Source organism: Oncorhynchus masou, chromosome 31 (genome assembly GCF_036934945.1).
Source record: "Oncorhynchus masou masou isolate Uvic2021 chromosome 31, UVic_Omas_1.1, whole genome shotgun sequence".
Lineage (NCBI taxonomy): Eukaryota > Metazoa > Chordata > Actinopteri > Salmoniformes > Salmonidae > Oncorhynchus > Oncorhynchus masou.
This window is the reverse complement of record NC_088242.1, coordinates 95,720,445-95,741,724: the sequence shown is the minus strand read 5'-3', so window position 1 is coordinate 95,741,724 and position 21,280 is coordinate 95,720,445. Positions and strand designations below refer to the sequence as shown.

Below are 21,280 nucleotides of genomic sequence, written 5' to 3'. Positions count from 1 at the left end.
AATATATTTGTTTAACACTTTTTTGGTAACTACATGATTTCATTGTTTTGGTGTCTTCAATATTATTCTACAATGTAGAAAATATATATTTTTTTTTAAATAGAAAAATCCTTGAACGAGTAGGTGTGTCTAAACTTTTGACTGGCACCTGTCTTTTGACACCTACTCATTCAAGGGTTTTTCTTTATTTTTACTATTTTCTACATTGTAGAATAATAGTGAAGACATCAAAACTATGAAATAAAACATATGGAATCACAAATTATTTTGTGATCCAGTACATAATATTGTGCATTTATCATAATTTGGTTGTAATCCAGAGAAGTACGAAAACGTTTCTAGATCCTCTGAAGCTGCGGAGGGATCCAAATTGTGGATATAAAAGAAAACATGAATCATCAGCGTACAACGACACCTTTTGTTTTTAAACCCTGGATTTCTAGCCCCTTGATATTATTGTTGGATCTGATTTTAACAGCTAACATTTCAATGGCCCTAATAAATATACACACTGATAGTGGACAACCTTGTTTTACTCCTCTTGACAGTTTAAAACTTTCTGAGAAGTAGCCATTGTTTACTATATTACAGATAGGGTTACTATACATGACTTTAACCCATATTATAAGAGATTCTCCAAAATTGAAATGTACCAGGAATTTAAATATAAACTCCAGTCGTACTTTATCAAAAGCCTTTTTAAAGTCAGCTATGAATAGCAGGCCTGGTGTCCCAGATTTTTCATAGTGTTCTATTGTTTCCAGTACTTGCTTTATATTATCTCCAATATATTTTCCATGTAAAAAAAACTTTTTTCAACAAGGAACACAGCCTGAGACCAATGTCTCTTTTACAGCTGGGCCCTGCGTACACATGTTTACACATACAGTTTAGCTACAATGATTAAGAAACAAGACAAACAAAACGGATTACATAAAAAAATCCAGCAACATATTACATTTACACAGGTTATTCTACTAACAGGTTATTCTACTAACAGCACAAGAACTTGCATTACCCAAAACAGTTACAAGCAATACAAAAATAAAAATGCTCCAATAAATATTTAAAATGAGCAACAGGGGGACAAGAGTCTCAAGTCTAAGTTTAGTCTGCAGGCTTATTCCATAGGCAAGGAGTGTAACAGGAAAAGGCAGCAATACCCAACTCTGGGGAAATCGCATGGGCCTCAAGTGTAATCCATGCTTGAGACCTGGTGTTAGGAATTATAATTCTAATATTGATGAGTGATGATAAATAAGAAGGTACCTTTTTCAGAAGTGCTTTATAGACAAACACGAGAGCATGTTGTTCTCGTCTCACGGACAGCGAAGTCCAACAATAAGGGCATCTGCTATACCTATGTTATAGTCAGTTATAAATGATTCGGTCCTGGTTAAAAACAAGTTGTCATGTTGGTGAGACTTTGATTAAATTTCCAATATCCTCGCCCACGTGGACATTCAGTAACAGTAATGTATGTGCCAATTATCTGATGGTCTGACCCCATTCTTTCCCCTATCAACACTTTTTAAAAACTTTTAGCGCCAACAAGAATGACATAAGAAAGTTGTCAAGACGACTAGTTTGATTGAGCCTCCCCAATGTATATCTCACTAGGTCGGGATATTTAAGCCTCCATATATCCACTAATTCTAATATATCCATGATATTTGTGATTTCCTTTAGAGCATGAGAGTGATAGTTTGCAGTGTGATTTCCTTTAGAGCATGAGAGTGATAGTTTGCAGTGTGATTTCCTTTAGAGCCTGAGAGTGATAGTTTGCAGTGTGATTTCCTTTAGAGCATGAGAGTGATAGTTTGCAGTGTGATTTCCTTTAGAGCATGAGAGTGATAGTTTGCAGTGTGATTTCCTTTAGAGCCTGAGAGTGATAGTTTGCAGTGTGATTTCCTTTAGAGCATGAGAGTGATAGTTTGCAGTGTGATTTCCTTTAGAGCATGAGAGTGATAGTTTGCAGTGTGATTTCCTTTAGAGCATGAGAGTGATAGTTTGCAGTGTGATTTCCTTTAGAGCCTGAGAGTGATAGTTTGCAGTGTGATTTCCTTTAGAGCATGAGAGTGATAGTTTGCAGTGTGATTTCCTTTAGAGCATGAGAGTGATAGTTTGCAGTGTGATTTCCTTTAGAGCATGAGAGTGATAGTTTGCAGTGTGATTTCCTTTAGAGCCTGAGAGTGATAGTTTGCAGTGTGATTTCCTTTAGAGCATGAGAGTGATAGTTTGCAGTGTGATTTCCTTTAGAGCCTGAGAGTGATAGTTTGCAGTGTGATTTCCTTTAGAGCATGAGAGTGATAGTTTGCAGTGTGATTTCCTTTAGAGCATGAGAGTGATAGTTTGCAGTGTGATTTCCTTTAGAGCATGAGAGTGATAGTTTGCAGTGTGATTTCCTTTAGAGCCTGAGAGTGATAGTTTGCAGTGTGATTTCCTTTAGAGCATGAGAGTGATAGTTTGCAGTGTGATTTCCTTTAGAGCCTGAGAGTGATAGTTTGCAGTGTGATTTCCTTTAAAGCATGAGAGTGATAGTTTGCAGTGTGATTTCCTTTAGAGCATGAGAGTGATAGTTTGCAGTGTGATTTCTTTAGAGCATGAGAGTGATAGTTTGCAGTGTGATTTCCTTTAGAGCATGAGAGTGATAGTTTGCAGTGTGATTTCCTTTAGAGCATGAGAGTGATAGTTTGCAGTGTGATTTCCTTTAGAGCCTGAGAGTGATAGTTTGCAGTGTGATTTCCTTTAGAGCATGAGAGTGATAGTTTGCAGTGTGATTTCCTTTAGAGCATGAGAGTGATAGTTTGCAGTGTGATTTCCTTTAGAGCATGAGAGTGATAGTTTGCAGTGTGATTTCCTTTAGAGCATGAGAGTGATAGTTTGCAGTGTGATTTCCTTTAGAGCATGAGAGTGATAGTTTGCAGTGTGATTTCCTTTAGAGCATGAGAGTGATAGTTTGCAGTGTGATTTCCTTTAGAGCATGAGAGTGATAGTTTGCAGTGTGATTTCCTTTAGAGCAGGAGAGTGATAGTTTGCAGTGTGATTTCCTTTAGAGCCTGAGAGTGATAGTTTGCAGTGTGATTTCCTTTAGAGCCTGAGAGTGATAGTTTGCAGTGTGATTTCCTTTAGAGCCTGAGAGTGATAGTTTGCAGTGTGATTTCCTTTAGAGCCTGAGAGTGATAGTTTGCAGTGTGATTTCCTTTAGAGCCTGAGAGTGATAGTTTGCAGTGTGATTTCCTTTAGAGCATGAGAGTGATAGTTTGCAGTGTGATTTCCTTTAGAGCATGAGAGTGATAGTTTGCAGTGTGATTTTCCTTTAGAGCATGAGAGTGATAGTTTGCAGTGTGATTTTCCTTTATGGTCCATTGAGGTATTTAAAACAGTATTATAATCTCCCACCATAATAATAGTAGTCTATTGCTTGTAGGTTTGATCATTTATTATATATATTTTCAAACGTGGATTGTCATTATTTGGTCCGTAAAGGTTAATGAGCCATATCTGTTAATGGTCCAATAAAATATTTTAAAAATCATCCATCTACAGAGGATATAACTTTACAATATTTATATATATATAATAATAATATACTTTATTGTCCATAGTCACAGCAGACGACTTTGGAAAGTAGTAGACTTCACAAACATTATAAAGCAAACATTCATGTGGACAGTTTTTGTTACAGCGTTAAATGTGTTAGCAAAGAGATTAATGGTGGCTAGATAGCCAGGGAAAGTTGTTGACTTTATTTAACAATCTCTCCTACACTCTTTTGTCCAAGAATGACAAGGTGTCTACAGTTTTGTTTACATTTAAGCAATTGTGAAAGACCTTCAATGTGTTTTCCCTTTTTCAATGTGTATTAGAAATCACCTCGGTCAATAAAAGTTTCCTATTGGACTTCAGAACAGAAGTGTTCTTTTGATCAGAGATGAATGAAACAGGCTTCGTTTTTAAGCGAGTGAGAGTTTGTCATTGACATAACTGATAAATGATACAGGCTTCATTTTTAAGCGAGTGAGAGTTTGTCATTGACATAACTGATAAATGATACAGGCTTCGTTTTTAAGCGAGTGAGAGTTTGTCATTGACATAACTGATAAATGAAACAGGCTTCGTTTTTAAGCGAGTGAGAGTTCGTCATTGACATAACTGATAAATGAAACAGGCTTCGTTTTTAAGCGAGTGAGAGTTCGTCATTGACATAACTGATAAATGAAACAGGCTTCGTTTTGAAGCGAGTGAGAGTTCGTCATTGACATAACTGATAAATGAATCAGGCTTCGTTTTTAAGCGAGTGAGAGTTTGTCATTGACATAACTGATAAATGAAACAGGCTTCGTTTTGAAGCGAGTGAGAGTTCGTCATTGACATAACTGATAAATGAAACAGGCTTCGTTTTGAAGCGAGTGCGAGTTCGTCATTGACATAACTGATAAATGAATCAGGCTTCGTTTTTAAGCGAGTGAGAGTTTGTCATTGACATAACTGATAAATGAATCAGGCTTCGTTTTTAAGCGAGTGAGAGTTCGTCATTGACACAACTGATAAATGAAACAGGCTTCGTTTTTAAGCGAGTGAGAGTTCGGCATTGACACAACTGATAAATGAAACAGGCTTCGTTTTTAAGCGAGTGAGAGTTTGTCATTAACATAACTGATAAATGAAACAGACTTCGTTTTTAAGCGAGTGAGAGTTCGTCATTGACATAACTGATAAATGAATCAGGCTTTGTTTTGAAGCGAGTGAGAGTTCGTCATTGACATAACTGATAAATGATACAGGCTTCGTTTTTAAGCGAGTGAGAGTTCGTCATTGACATAACTGATAAACGAATCAGGCTTCATTTTTAAGCGAGTGAGAGTTCGTCATTGACATAACTGATAAATGAATCAGGCTTCATTTTTAAGCGAGTGAGAGTGAGCCATCGACTTTACTGATAAAGGATATTCTAGAAATAACAAGATGCTTCTCTTTCATTTAAATGTTTCATTGTAGTAGATTACCAATGGGATACATTCGCTTTAAACTCTTTGCACCTTGCTATAAAAAGATGACCTGGTACCTTGCAGTACACTCTTAGAAAAAAAGGTGCTTTCTAGTACCTTATGGGGTTCTTTGGCAGTCCCTATAGGAGAACCTTTTGAAAAACCCTTTTTAGTTCCATGTAGAACCCTTTCCACAGTGGGTTCTACATGGAACCAAAAAGGGGTCTGCAATGGGGACAGCCCTTTTGGAACCCTTTTTTCTAAGAGCGTATATTTCCAAGAATTGTTCCTTGTCGTTGTAGGGGGATTTCATTTCCTGCTGCTGCTACTTCACCGTCTCATGTTTTAGTTTTTAATTTCTTTTGATGTGATGTCCGACAGGGCGATTCCTTAGAAATCGGCAGTTCAAAATGACTCGTCAGAGTTAGTGCCACCCACAGACACATTTACCAGAGCTTATCCACAGCGACTTACAGGACCAATCAGGGTTCAGTGCTGGAAAATAATGTTGACTTTCTATCGAGCCCCCACCCTTTGGCTTTCTGTCCGGCCCACACCCACCGGCTTCTGTCTGCACGTACTGGTTTTAGGCGTATGTGACGCAACTCACTTGTTAGCCATGGTCCCAGTAATTTTCCACCCTATAGGCAATATCAAAACGCATTAAAAACAAACTAAGAAATACTGTAGGTTAAATTACCAGAGTTTTTCACACGGCTCATTAAGCTGTCAGTGTTGCTGTGGTATTACAGACGTGGTTGGAAATAGAGCAAAGTTGGTGAGACTTGAAATGATTCTTGCTGAATGTTTTAAAGCCTACATTTTAGGACTGGGACGATTTTCACACCGAGACAAATATGGGTGATCAATATTTATTTAGAGATAATATAGTCTACTATAGCCTAATCATATTTAGGAAGTACATTTCCTTGTAGCGATTACGGCCTTGAGTCTTCTTGGGTATGACGCTACAAGCTTGGCACACCTGTATTTAGGGAGTTTCTCCCATTCTTTTCTGCAGATCCTCTTAAGCTCTGTCAGGTTGGATGGGGAGCGTCGCTGCACAGTTATTCTCATCTCTTCAGAGGAACTCTGGAGCTCTGTCAGTGACCACCGAGTTTTCAGTCACCTCCCTGACCAAGTCCTGTTTCCCCCGATTGCTCAGTTTGGCCGGGAGGCCAAATCTAGGAAGAGTCTTGGTGTTTCCAAACTTCTTCCATTTAAGATTGATGGAGGCCACTGTGTTCTTGGGGACCTTCAATACTGCAGAAATGTTTTGATTCCCTTCCCCAGATCTGTGCCTGAACACAATCCTGTCCCGGAGCTCTACGGACAATTCCTTTGACCTCATGGCTTTGTTTTTGCTCGGACATGCGCACTGTCAACTGTGGGAACTTGTATGGACAGGTGCGTGCCTTTCCAAATCATGTCTAATTAATTGAATTTACCACAGGTGGTCTCTAATTAAATTGTAGTAACATCTCAAGGATGATCAACGGAAACAGGATGCAGCTGAGCTCAATTTCAAGTCTAAGAGCAAAGTGTCTTAATACTTATGTAAATAAGATATTTCCTTATTAAAAAATAAATAAATAAATATTCTACAATCCTGTTTTTTTCTTTTGTCATTATTGGGTATTGTGTGTCGGTTGATGAGGGGGAAAACTATTAAATCACTTTCATATTAAGGCTGTAACATAACAAAATGTGGAAAAAGTCAAGGGGTCTGAATACTTTCCGAATGCACTGTTGGTGCAAGGGGGGGGGGGGGTCCCAGGACCGACTTTAGGAAACCCCTGTTCTGGAGTAACATCAGAGAAGCTAATTATAGACAAGTTGACTAACCGTACATCCTACCAAAATGTCGGAAATTACAAGCAGAAACCTATCAAAATCAGGCAAAAGACATGGTGTAAAATAATCATTCAGCATACGGACAGAGGAGCTATAGGAGGGATGGGATCATTGTAACGGCTGGAATGGAATCAGTGGAATGGAGTCGTTGTTTCCCATGTGTCTGACGTGCTTGGTTCCATTCCATCAATTCTATTCCAGCCTTTACCTTGACCCCGTCCTCCTATAGCTCCTCCCACCAACCTCCTCTAGGTAGAGGAGAGCTCATTTTTTTTATAAAAGAAATGTTAGGTGCTAGGGTGTTAGGGTCACAGAAGTTCTAAAAGAATAAAGACATTACAAATGTCATATTATGTATATAGTCAGTGTTGTAACGGTGTGCAAATGGTTAAAGTACAAAAGGGAAAATAAATAAACATAAATATGGGTTGTATTTACAATGGTGTTTGTTCTTTACTGGTTTCCCTTTTCTTATGGCAACAGGTCACAAATCTTGCTGCTGTGATGGCACACTGTGGTATTTCACCCAGTAGATATGGGAGTTTATCAAAATCAGGTTTGTTTTCAAATTCTTTGTGGATCTGTGTAATCTGAGGGAAATATATGTCTCTATGGTCATACATTTGGCAGGAGGTTAGGAAGTGCAGCTCAGTTTCCACCTCATTTTGTGGGCATTGTGCACATAGCCTGTCTTCTCTTGAAAGCCAGGTCTCCAGGTTCATGTCTCTGTAGGTGATTGTAGACTTTGTTATGGATTACTCTTTTCTGGATTTTGATCATTAGCATGTCGTGTCGTTGGCACCATTAAAGTGAGTGTTATTTTATCAAATCAATTCTCTGTAATTATTATTACGCGATTAAACTAATCATGTAAATGTAATTAACTAGGAAGTCGGGGCACCAAGGAAAATCTTCAGATTACAAAGTTATAATTTTCCTAATATAACTCTACAGATATTTTAATATCTGATCAATTAGTCTTCTAATTAATGAATTATTCTTTACCTCATGTTAGTCTCATTCCAAACATCGTAAGTTGTTGGTTATCTGGACGAACCCAGCCTTTACTATGAATCATCCATACACCACTTGTCTTAATCATTAATTTACTAACTAACTAAATAATCACAGAAATGCATAAACAAACAACACAGTAGATATGGTTACAGGGAAATGATAGGGGAGGTTCCCTAGTGGGCTTAGCCCATATGACGGCTTGGTGGACAAAGGGAAGTGGGTGTGGTCTGAGAAGTGGGTGTGGTCTGAGAAGGGCAGGAATGACAAAAGAGTCACGGCACAGTTGATAATTATATTAATTGAAAAGCTAATCCTTTGCACACGAACGCTCACTCATTCCGGAATAATTGCAATCAATACATATTTACGCTCAGTTTGTCGTCGTGATCTCTGTTCGTCTGTCTGAATCATCCGTCTTTCTGTTCGAAAGTTCATCAGCGCGTCTCTCTCTCTCTGCTTCCCTGAAGTATGTTGTGGTTAGAATGGATACTTCAGAGTACCATTCATAAATGTTCTTATAGAATAGATGTGTCGGCGGTTGTCGGTCCTTGCATCCCAGGTTGACATAATTTCTAGCTACAGACTAGTAATTAGTATCTAAGATTTGCTCTTATTCTGTCGTGATCGATAGTCTCAGAGTTTAACCATTTCCCATCATTTATCCAATGCTCCACGTGGTATGGTTAGGAATTCAACAACCATTACAACCTTAACTTAGACTGATGTTTTTGTGGCCTCTACTCAAACCTTTGCTGTCTGAGGTCAGCATGGTCTGAAGAGGATTTCTTCAGGTGGGGTTTTTATTCGTAACAGTAGAAAAGGGCTGTCCCATGAGCCAGATCATGTCTGTGCTCGTGGAGGCGGGCCAATGACTTAGTTAAACTTTAAAGGGAATACAATTCTCTCACAGTAACATTATTACGTCATTTCACAAATAGTTTCATCTTTACTCATACTCATTTTATACAATAATTAGACGCAAACCTCATAATGGAGGCACCTGTAAAAACAGAGTTATGGTAATGTGGCCGTATTGTCTTTCATGAGGTCACAAACATGAAACAAAACGGACTGGGTCGTAGCTGGCTTCTCCACCGACCGTTTACACATTCTCCAAAACATGGATATTGTTCAGTTCTCAAGTTCTGTGATGTAGAAGAAGTTCCTTTGTTCTACTGTGAAACTCTCTCTCTCTCTCTATACTGCCTGGCCATGAGGAGAGTCTCCTCCAGGAATTTACGACCTGAGATAACATAACCTGGGTGTAGGAGGGAGAGCGAGGGATGCCACGCACTATACCCAGATAGGGCCACGTCATGACAAGCGGCTATCGTCCTAATTCTGCATGCAGAGTCTCAATTTGGTGTTTGTCCCGTTTTGTGAATTCTTGGTTGGTGAGCGGACCCCAGACCTCACAACCGTAAAGGGCGATGGCTTCTATAAATGATTCAAGTATTTTTAGCCAGATCCCAATTGGTATGTCGAATTTTATGTTCCTTTTGATGGCATATAATGCCCTTCTTGCCTTGTCTCTCAGATCATTCATAGCTTTGTGGAAGTTACCTGTGGTTCTGATGTTTAGGCCTAGGTATGTATAGTTTTTTGTGTGCTCTAGGGCAACAGTGTCTAGATGGAATTTGTATTTGTGGTCCTGGTGACTGGACCTTTTTTGGAACACCATTATTTTGGTCTTACTGAGATTTACTGTCAGGGCCCAGCACTGGCAGAATCTGTGCAGAAGATCTAGGTGCTGCTGTAGGCCCTCCTTAGTTGGTGACAGAAGCATCAGTTCATCAGCAAACAGTAGACATTTGAACTCAGATTCTAGTAGGGTGAGGCCGGGTGCTGCAGACTGTTCTAGTGCCCTCGCCAATTTGTTGATATATATTTTGAAGTGGGTGGGGCTTAAACTGTATCCCTGTCTCACCCCACAGCCCTGTGGGAAGAAATATGTGTGTTTTTTGCCAATTTTAACCGCACACTTGTTGTTTGTGTTCATGGATTTTGTAATGTCGTATGTTTTTCCCCTAACACCACTTTCCATCCATTGGTATAGCAGACCCTCATGACAAATTGAGTCAAAGGCTTTTTTGAAATCAGCAATGTGTGAGAAGACTTTGCCTTTGTTTTGGTTTGTTTGTTTGTCAGTTAGGGTTTGCAGGGTGAATACGTGGTCTGTCATATGATAATTTGGTAAAAAGCCAATTTGACATTTGCTCAGTACATTGATGTAGAGGATTTTCCCAGTTTCATTGAGGATACCATCAACACCACATGTTTTTTTGGGTTGGAGGGTTTTTATTTTGTCCTGTAGTTCATTCAAGGTAATTGGAGAATCCAGTTGGTTCTGGTAGTCTTTAATAGTTGATTCTAAGATTTCTATTTGATCATGCATATGTTTTTGCTGTTTGGTCTTTGTTATAGAGCCAAAAAGATTGGAGAAGGGGTTTACCCATACATCTCCATTTTGGATATATAATTCTTTGTGTTGTTGTTTAAGTGTTTTCCAATTTTCCCAGAAGTGGGTTAGTCTATGGATTCTTAAGCTGATTTCTGATGTGCTGTTCTTTCTTTTTTCGTAGTGTACTGTATTATTTTAGTGATTCACCATAGTGAAGGCATAGACTTCTCAATTTCGTTGTTAGTTTTTTGCATTTTTCATCAAACCATTTGTCATTGTTGTTCATTTTCTTCAGTTTTCTGTTTGACATTTTTTGATTTTATAGGGAACCTGAGAGGTCAACTATACTGTTAATGTTTTCTACTGCCAAGTTTACACCTTCACTATTACAGTGGAACATTTTGTCCAGGAAGTTGTCCAAAAAGGATTGAATTTGTTGTTGCCTAAATGTTTTTTGGTAGGTTTCCACACTACATTCCTTCCATCTGTAGCATTTTTTTTATATTACTCAGTTCCTTTGGCTTTGATGCCTCATGATTGAGTATTGCTTTGTTCAAGTAGACTGTAATTTTGCTGTGATCTGATAGAGGCGTCAGTGGGCTGACTTTGAACGCTCTGATAGACTCTTGGTTGAGGTCAGTGATAAAGTAGTCTACAGTACTACTGCCAAGAGATGAGCTATAGGTGTACCTACCATAGGAGTCCCCTCGAAGCCTACCATTAACTATGTACATACCCTGCGTGCGATAGAGCTGCAGGAGTTGTGACCTGTTTTTGTTGGTTATGTTGTCATACTTGTGCCAAGGGGGGCATATGGGGGAGGGAATGCTGTCACCTGCAGGCAGGTGTTTGTCCTCCTGTGTGCTGAGGGTGTCAGGTTCTTGTCCGGTTCTGGCATTTAGGTCGCCACAGACTGGTACATGTCCCTGGGCCTGGAAATTATTGATTTACCCCTCCAGGATGGAGAAGCTGTCTTCATTAAAATATGGGGGGGATATAGGTGGCACACAGGAGGACTTTTTCTCTGTGAAGATAATTTCCTTTTGAATTTCTAGCCAAATGTAAAATGTTTCTGTTTTGATTAATTTAATCGAGTGAGTTAGGTCTGCTCTATACCAAATTAGCATACCCCCTGAGTCCCTTCCCCGTTTCACGCCTGGTAGTTTGGTGGATAGGACTGCCAGCTCTCTGTAATCTAGAGGGCAACCAGTGGGTCCGTCTCCTCTATACCATGTTTCACGCCTGGTAGTTTGGTGGATAGGACTGCCAGCTCTCTGTAATCTAGAGGGCAACCAGTGGGTCCGTCTCCTCTATACCATGTTTCACGCCTGGTAGTTTGGTGGATAGGACTACCAGCTCTCTGTAATCTAGAGGGCAACCAGTGGGTCCGTCTCTATACCATGTTTCTTACAGGATGACATTCTCTCTCTCTCTCTCTCTCTCTCTCTCTCTCTCTCTCTCTGTCTCTATCTCTCTATCTCTCTGCTTACACACAGACTCAGAGTGTGGCCGTTCGTCCCAGGAGTCTGGTGGGTCATATGAAGGACGAAGAGCCCAGGAGGGGGAGGAGCGCAACGGACACTCTGCCAGGTGAACACACACACACACACACACACACACACACACACACACACACACACACACACACACACACACACACACACACACACACACACACACACACACACAGGCACACACACACACACACACACACACACACAGGCACAGGCACACTAATGTATCAACTTACAATAACATTACTTACATGCACTCATTTACACATAAACAGCACTTATAGTTACATATGGTACATCCCACACACTCATGTTTATACACTTTCTCTCTCTCACACACGCACACTAGTGGTGCCCTGGCCCCCTTTAGCTGTGTCAGACTGTAGGAGAGGGAGGATCACGTGACAGAGTGTGACATTCTTTGCTGAGAGTGACATGTCAGTACTGGAATGCCTGGACAGATTTTCTCTCTATCACTCCTTCTTTCTCCCGCTCTGTCTCTCTCCCTCTCTCTTTCTTTTCGTCTCTCCCTCTCTTTCTTTTACAGTCTCTCCCTCCTTTTACAGTCTTTCTTTTACAGTCTCTCTTTCTTTTACAGTCTCTCCTTTTACAGTCTCTCTCCCTCTCTTTCTTTTACAGTCTCTCCCTCTCCTTTTCTCTCCTCTCCTTTTACAGTCTCTCCCCTCTCTTTCTTTTACAGTCTCTCCCTCTCTTTCTTTTACAGTCTCTCCCTCTCCTTTTACAGTCTCTCCCTCTCCTTTTACAGTCTCTCCCTCTCCTTTTACAGTCTCTCCCTCTCCTTTTACAGTCTCTCCTCTCCTTTTACAGTCTCTCCTCTCCTTTTACAGTCTCTCCTCTCCTTTTACAGTCTCTCCCTCTCCTTTTACAGTCTCTCCCTCTCTCTTTTACAGTCTCTCCTCTCTTTCTTTTACAGTCTCATTTTACAGTCTCTCCCTCTCCTTTTACAGTCTCTCTCTCCTTTTAGTCTCTCCCTTTTACAGTCTCTCCCTCTCCTTTTACAGTCTCTCCCTCTTTCTTTTACAGTCTCTCCTCTCCTTTTACAGTCTCTCCCTCTCCTTTTACAGTCTCTCCTCTCCTTTTACAGTCTCTCCTCTCCTTTTACAGTCTCTCCCTCTTTCTTTTACAGTCTCTCCTCTCCTTTTACAGTCTCTCCCTCTCCTTTTACAGTCTCTCCCTCTCCTTTTACAGTCTCTCCCTCTCTCTTTCTTTTACAGTCTCTCCTCTCCTTTTACAGTCTCTCCCTCACCTTTTACAGTCTCTCCCTCTCTCTTTCTTTTACAGTCTCTCCATCTCCTTTTAGTCTCTCCCTCTCCTTTTACAGTCTCTCCCTCACTCTTTCTTTTACAGTCTCTCCTCTCCTTTTACAGTCTCTCCCTCTCCTTTTACAGTCTCTCCCTCTCTCTTTCTTTTACAGTCTCTCCTCTCCTTTTACAGTCTCTCCCTCTCCTCTCTTTCTTTTACAGTCTCTCCCTCTCCTTTTACAGTCTCTCCCTCTCCTTTTACAGTCTCCCTCTCCTTTTACAGTCTCTCCTCTCCTTTTACAGTCTCTCCTCTCCTTTTACAGTCTCTCCCTCTCCTTTTAGTCTCTTTTACAGTCTCTCTCTCTTTCTTTTACAGTCCTCTCCTTTTCTCCTTTTACAGTCTCTCCCTCCTTTTACAGTCTCTCCTCTTTTACAGTCTCTCCTCTCCTTTTACAGTCTCTCCTCTCCTTTTACAGTCTCTCCTCTCCTTTTACAGTCTCTCCTCTCCTTTTTTACAGTCTCTCCTTCCTTTTACAGTCTCTCCCTCACTCTTTCTTTTACAGTCTCTCTCCTTTTACAGTCTCTCCCTTCCTTTTAGTCTCTCCCTCTCCTTTTACTCTCCTCTCTTTTACAGTCTCTCCCTCTCCTTTTACAGTCTCTCCCTCTCCTTTTACAGTCTCTCCCTTCCTTTTACAGTCTCTCCTCTCCTTTTACAGTCTCTCCCTCTCCTTTTACAGTCTCTCCCTCTCCTTTTACAGTCTCTCCCTCTCTCTTTCTTTTACAGTTTCTCCCTCTCTCTTTCTTTTACAGTTTCTCCCTCTCCTTTTACAGTTTCTCCTCCCTTCTTTTACAGAGAGAGAGACAGAGAGACACAGAGAGACACAGAGACAGAGAGACACAGAGACAGAGAGACACAGAGAGAGAGAGACAGAGAGAGAGAGAGACACAGAGAGGATATAGGACTAGCAGTGTTGAGAGCAATGAGACCAGAGCAAGCAGTGGAAAGGAGGGAACGACAGACAGTAGAAGAGAGAAGGACTGAGGGCTTGAGTCAGAGAAGGCAGGGAGGAAGGGGGGGGGACTACACTAATGTTACAGGCTTTGGGTTTTCCATTTATATTTCGAGGTTGGACATTAGCACATTAGCAATTGGAGCGCACCGTTTGATGGCACCTTGTTAGTCAGTATGCGTTACACCTGTGCTGGCCCAGGGGATATTTAAGAGTGGCTGGCCCAGGGGATATTTAAGAGTGGCTGGCCCAGGTGATATTTAAGAGTGACTGGCCCAGGGGATATTTAAGAGTGGCTGGCCCAGGGGATATTTAAGAGTGACTGGCCCAGGGGATATTTACAGAGTGGCTGGCCCAGGGGATATTTAAGAGTGGCTGGCCCAGGGGATATTTAAGAGTGACTGGCCCAGGGGGATATTTAAGAGTGGCTGGCCCAGGGGATATTTAAGAGTGGCTGGCCCAGGGGATATTTAAGAGTGTGGCAGGGGATATTTAAGAGTGGCTGGGCCAGTGACTGGGGGATATTTAAGAGTGGCTGGCCCAGGGGATATTTAAGAGTGGCTGGCCCAGGGGATATTTAAGGATATTTAAGAGTGGCTGGCCCAGGGGATATTTATAGAGTGGCTGGCCCAGGGGATATTTAAGAGTGGCTGGGGGATATTTAAGAGTGGCTGGCCCAGTGGCTGGGGGATATTTAAGAGTGGCTGGCCCAGGGGATATTTAAGAGTGGCTGGCCCAGGGGATATTTAAGAGTGGCTGGCCCAGTGGGGATATTTAAGAGTGGCTGGCCCAGGGGATATTTAAGAGTGGCTGGCCCAGGGGATATTTAAGAGTGGCTGGCCCAGTGGGCCCAGGGGATATTTAAGAGTGGCTGGCCCAGGGGATATTTAAGAGTGGCTGGCCCAGGGGATATTTAAGAGTGGCTGGCCCAGGGGATATTTAAGAGTGGCTGGCCCAGGGGATATTTAAGAGTGGCTGGCCCAGGGGATATTTAAGAGTGGCTGGCCCAGGGGATATTTAAGAGTGGCTGGCCCAGGGGATATTTAAGAGTGGCTGGCCCAGGGGGATATTTAAGAGTGGCTGGCCCAGGGGATATTTAAGAGTGGCTGGCCCAGGGGATATTTAAGAGTGGCTGGCCCAGGGGATATTTAAGAGTGGCTGGCCCAGGGGATATTTAAGAGTGACTGGCCCAGGGGATATTTAAGAGTGGCTGGCCCAGGGGATATTTAAGAGTGGCTGGCCCAGGGGATATTTAAGAGTGGCTGGCCCAGGGGATATTTAAGAGTGGCTGGCCCAGGGGGATATTTAAGAGTGGCTGGCCCAGGGGGATATTTAAGAGTGGCTGGCCCAGGGGATATTTAAGAGTGGGGATATTTATTTAAGAGTGGCCCTGGCCCAGGGGATATTTAAGAGTGGCTGGCCCAGGGGGATATTTAAGAGTGGCTGGCCCAGGGGATATTTAAGAGTGGCTGGCCCAGGGGATATTTAAGAGTGGCTGGCCCAGGGGATATTTAAGAGTGGCTGGCCCAGGGGATATTTAAGAGTGGCTGGCCCAGGGGATATTTAAGAGTGGCTGGCCCAGGGGATATTTAAGAGTGGCTGGCCCAGGGGATATTTAAGAGTGGCTGGCCCAGGTGGATATTTAAGAGTGGCTGGCCCAGGTGGATATTTAAGAGTGGCTGGCCCAGGGGATATTTAAGAGTGGCTGGCCCAGGGGGATATTTAAGAGTGGCTGGCCCAGGGGATATTTAAGAGTGGCTGGCCCAGGGGATATTTAAGAGTGGCTGGCCCAGGGGATATTTAAGAGTGGCTGGCCCAGGGGTGGCTGGCCCAGGGGGATATTTAAGAGTGGCTGGCCCAGGGGATATTTAAGAGTGGCTGGCCCAGGGGATATTTAAGAGTGGCTGGCCCAGGGGATATTTAAGAGTGGCTGGCCCAGGGGATATTTAAGAGTGGCTGGCCCAGGGGATATTTAAGAGTGGCTGGCCCAGGGGATATTTAAGAGTGGCTGGCCCAGGGGATATTTAAGAGTGACTGGCCCAGGGGATATTTAAGAGTGGCTGGCCCAGGGGGATATTTAAGAGTGGCTGGCCCAGGGGATATTTAAGAGTGGCTGGCCCAGTGCTCCAGTTGTCTTGAAAGATGTGGAGGGTTAACTCCTTTAGTTGTCTCTCCCTATTTGATTTCTACACAAACAATCCTTTATCTGACCGTCCCTGTTTTCATTGAGCTCCACTGTTTGGTTTGCTTCCTGTCTTTAAGTTCGGTGTGGCGTTTTTCTTTTGTTTGCCTCTTCTTGGGCAAATTTAGTGGGTCTCATGGCGGGTGTCTTTTAGGTCCTAGTTATTGCTAGTCAACTTTCAGTGGATAGTCGAATGAGTGTCTTTCAGAACCACTCCTTAAACCCAACCTGTTTTGTTTTGGTTGTTGTCAGTGTCTCTTTGTTAGTTCCCCTTTTTTGTTTTTGTTGCCGGGGAACTTAATACTAATCTGTGACTTCGCACTAGCCAGGCGGTGTGTGACATGCGTTTAAACGAGCAGTCAACAAAGGGGCTCATTCAGTCAGCCCTTTTTTTGTGTCCAAATCCCACAGGAGCTTGACTTCTGTGTCTCCCCGCGTGTAATGAGCCGAGGAAATGCCACTTAAATCAAGCACTCTGCTCCCCAGGAATGCCTAGGGCTAATGTAAAAAAATGCCTTCACTTCAACACTCTGCCTGCATGGAGGGCAGTTTCCTCTCTCTAGGTAGAAAATTAAGTGGTATCGATTGTAACTGTGACTTTATTGCAGGGGGGGGCATTGCTGTTCTATAGGACTTTATTTTGTCTCCATTGTGGTGCAGAGGTTGCTACTTTTGTGGACTCCATTTTGGTTCGACTGGGGTATCAAAGCCACAGTTTCTTGCTGAGACATGGGGTCCGTTATGCTCTACTAGCCACTCATAGGGGCCAGTTTATAATTCCTATGATTGTGTTGTGATGATGATTTATAACAGTGATGGATCAGGAATTATCTTCGGCCACTCGGGATTTGTCTCACATTCTCTGTGGAATAACAAGTAACACAGACACACAGGAGAGTGTTGATTGATATTTCTACCAGGCATCCAACACCACAACCCATTTTTAAAGGGATGGAATCAGAGGCTGGGATTACGAGTCAAATACGATACCTGGAGGCCTTAGTGAAATGGAATCTTTCCATTGTCTTGTTCAGTGGCCTATCAAATCACAGTAAGGTTCATTATGATGACAGATGGATCATATTCAACGGACCAATGCCAACTGCCCTGAGAGTGTCTGAAATCCAAGCCGCCTGTTTAATTAAGGAATCAAAGAATTAACAATTATTGGCATGATTTGAGATCATTGTCCGACAAGATAAGGCCTACTGTACACACTCACATCCATTGTCTTTGAGCAGGGGCTACAGTAGATATAGATACAACAGACCTGTCCATCTATATGTAGATACAACAGATCTATCTATCTAGATGTAGACAAAACAGAACTATCTATCTAGATGTAGATAAAACAGATCAATCTATCTAGATGTAGACAAAACAGAACTATCTATCTAGATGTAGACACAACAGAACTATCTACCTAGATGTAGACAAAACAGAACTATCTATCTAGATGTAGATAAAACAGATCAATCTATCTAGATGTAGACAAAACAGAACTATCTATCTAGATGTAGATACAACAGATATGTTCAGCAAAATTATACACTCTCATTGTCCTCCTATTTCAAAATCAACGTATTCTTATATAGTAATACAGTGTTACAGTAATACAGTATTACAGTTATATAGTAATACATTATTACAGTTATATAGTAATACAGTATTACAGTTATATAGTAATACAGTGTTACAGTTATTATTACAGTTATATAGGAATACAGTATTACAGTATAGTTAGTGTTACAGTTATATAGTAATAGTGTTACAGTGTTACAGTTATACAGTATTACAGTTATATAGGAATACTGTATTACAGTTATATAGTAATACAGTGTTACAGTAATACATTATTACAGTTATATAGTAATACAGTGTTACAGTTATATAGTAATACAGTGTTACAGTTATATAGTAATACATTATTACAGTTATATAGTAATACAGTGTTACAGTTATATAGTAATACAGTGTTACAGTAATACAGTGTTACAGTTATACATTATTACAGTTATATAGTAATACAGTATTACAGTTATATAGTAATACAGTATTACAGTTATATAGTAATACAGTGTTACAGTTATACAGTATTACAGTTATATAGTAATACAGTATTACAGTTATACAGTATTACAGTTATATAGTAATACTGTATTACAGTTATATAGTAATACAGTGTTACAGTAATACAGTATTACAGTTATATAGTAATACAGTGTTACAGTTATATAGTAATACAGTGTTACAGTTATATAGTAATACATTATTACAGATATATAGTAATACAGTGTTATAGTAATACAGTAATACAGTGTTACGGTAATACAGTATTACATTTCTATAGTAATACTGTAATACAGTGTTACAGTAATACAGTGTTACAGTAATACAGTGTTACAGTTATATAGTAATACAGTGTTACAGTTATACAGTGTTACAGTTATATAGTAATACATTATTACAGATATATAGTAATACAGTGTTACAGTTATATAGTAATACAGTGTTACAGTGTTACAGTGTTACAGTAATACAGTGTTACAGTTATACAGTAATACAGTGTTACAGTAATACAGTGTTACAGTTATATAGTAATACAGTGTTACAGTTATTCATTATTACAGTGTTATAGTAATACATTATTACAGTGTTATAGTAATACAGTGTTACAGTTATATAGTAATACAGTGTTACAGTTATATAGTAATACAGTGTTACAGTAATACAGTGTTACAGTTATATAGTAATACAGTGTTACAGTTATATAGTAATACAGTGTTACAGTTATATAGTAATACAGTTATATAGTAATACAGTGTTACAGTTATATAGTAATACAGTATTACAGATATATAGTAATACAGTGTTACAGTTATATAGTAATACAGTGTTACAGTTATACAGTAATACAGTGTTACAGTTATATATTACAGTGTTACAGTTATACAGTGTTACAGTAATACAGTGTTACAGTGTTACAGTAATACATTATTACAGTTATATAGTAATACAGTGTTACAATTATACAGTGTTACAGTTATATTGTAATACAGTGTTACAGTAATACAGTTATATTGTAATACAGTGTTACAGTAATACAGTGTTACAGTTATATTGTAATACAGTGTTACAGTTATACATTATTACAGTTATACAGTATTACAGTGTTACAGTAATACATTATTACAGTTATATAGTAATACAGTGTTACAGTTATACAGTGTTACAGTTATATAGTAATACAGTGTTACAGTTATATAGTAATACAGTATTACAGTTATATAGTAATACAGTGTTACAGTAATACAGTATTACAGTTATATAGTAATACAGTGTTACAGTTATATAGTAATACAGTGTTACAGTTATACAGTATTACAGTTATATAGTAATACAGTGTTACAGTTATATAGTAATACAGTGTTACAGTTATATAGTAATACAGTGTTACAGATATATAGTAATACAGTGTTACAGTTATATAGTAATACAGTGTTACAGTAATAGTGTTACAGTTATATAGTAATACAGTGTTACAGTTATATAGTAATACAGTAATACAGTGTTACAGTAATAGTGTTACAGTAATACAGTGTTACAGTTATACAGTAATACAGTGTTACAGTTATATAGTAATACAGTGTTATAGTAATACAGTGTTATAAATATATAGTAATACAGTGTTACAGTTATACAGTAATACAGTGTTACAGTGTTATAGTAATAGTGTTACAGTTATATAGTAATACAGTGTTACAGTGTTACAGTTATATAGTAATACAGTATTACAGTTATATAGTAATACAGTGTTACAGTGTTACAGTTATACAGTGTTACAGTTATACAGTGTTAAGGTTATATAGTAATACAGTGTTACAGTTATATAGTAATACAGTGTTACAGTTATTCATTATTACAGTGTTATAGTAATACAGTATTACAGTTATATAGTAATACAGTGTTACAGATATATAGTAATACAGTGTTACAGTTATATAGTAATACAGTGTTACAGTGTTACAGTTATACAGTGTTACAGTTATATAGTAATACAGTGTTACAGTAATACAGTGTTACAGTTATATAGTAATACAGTATTACAGTTATATAGTAATACAGTGTTAGTGTTACAGTAATACAGTGTTAGTGTTACAGTTATACAGTGTTATAGTAATACAGTAATACAGTGCTACAGTTATACAGTGTTACAGTAATACAGTGTTACAGTTATATAGTAATACAGTGTTAGTGTTACAGTTATACAATGTTATAGTTATATAGTAATACAGTGTTACAGTTATATAGTAATACAGTGTTACAGTAATACAGTGTTACAGTAATACAGTGTTACAGTTATATAGTGTTATAGTAATACAGTGTTACAGTAATACAGTGTTACAGTTATATAGTAATAAAGTGTTACAGTTATACAGTGTTACCCCCTGTCCTTAACAGTGATAATGACTTGACTGCATTGCTCACCTTCTAACCTTTAACCCCTCCCCCCTGACCCTGTCCTCAGCATTGATAATGTCCCCGGGTTTACAAGTCGGCCCAAGATTCCCCGCACGCCGGAGAGTGATGCACCAGGCATGGATCCTCGGAGGGGTCGCGTTGTCCCGCCACTGGCCCCCCAGTTCTCCCAGTCTGAGCCTCAGCAGAGCAGCAGCCGACCTGGATCAGGGGCCTCCGTCACAGTGGGAGGGCCAGGCAGACAGAGTGAGTGTGAACTGTGAGGTCTTAAACATCACAGCTCTCTCTCTCTCTCTCTCTCTCTCTCTTTCTCTCTCTCTGAACCATGGGCAAGCCAAACATTGTCAATAAAAAAAATACTACATTCACAATTAATAAGGCCAAAAAAAAGACATTGAATAATTAGAATCAAATATGAAAATGAAACAACTTATTTTGAATAAGCTGTGACTAATGCCACAAACGCAACAGAATAGTTATAAGGACTTCAGTTTTAACAGCATTTTACCCTCTCATAAAATGTAGGCGTTACTTTTCACAGACAAGATGCAGATGTGTACATGAAATGAT

General features: G+C 39.8%; 1 protein-coding gene across 1 annotated transcript in view; it reads left to right on the top strand.

Moving 5' to 3' along the window:
• LOC135524788 (lisH domain-containing protein ARMC9) overlaps positions 1-21,280 on the top strand; it is a 93,578-nt gene that overhangs the window by 58,684 nt on the left and 13,614 nt on the right. Inside the window, 2 exon segments of the mRNA XM_064952608.1 lie at positions 11,760-11,853; positions 20,760-20,956. Coding sequence (XP_064808680.1) covers positions 11,760-11,853; positions 20,760-20,956 — 291 coding nt within the window.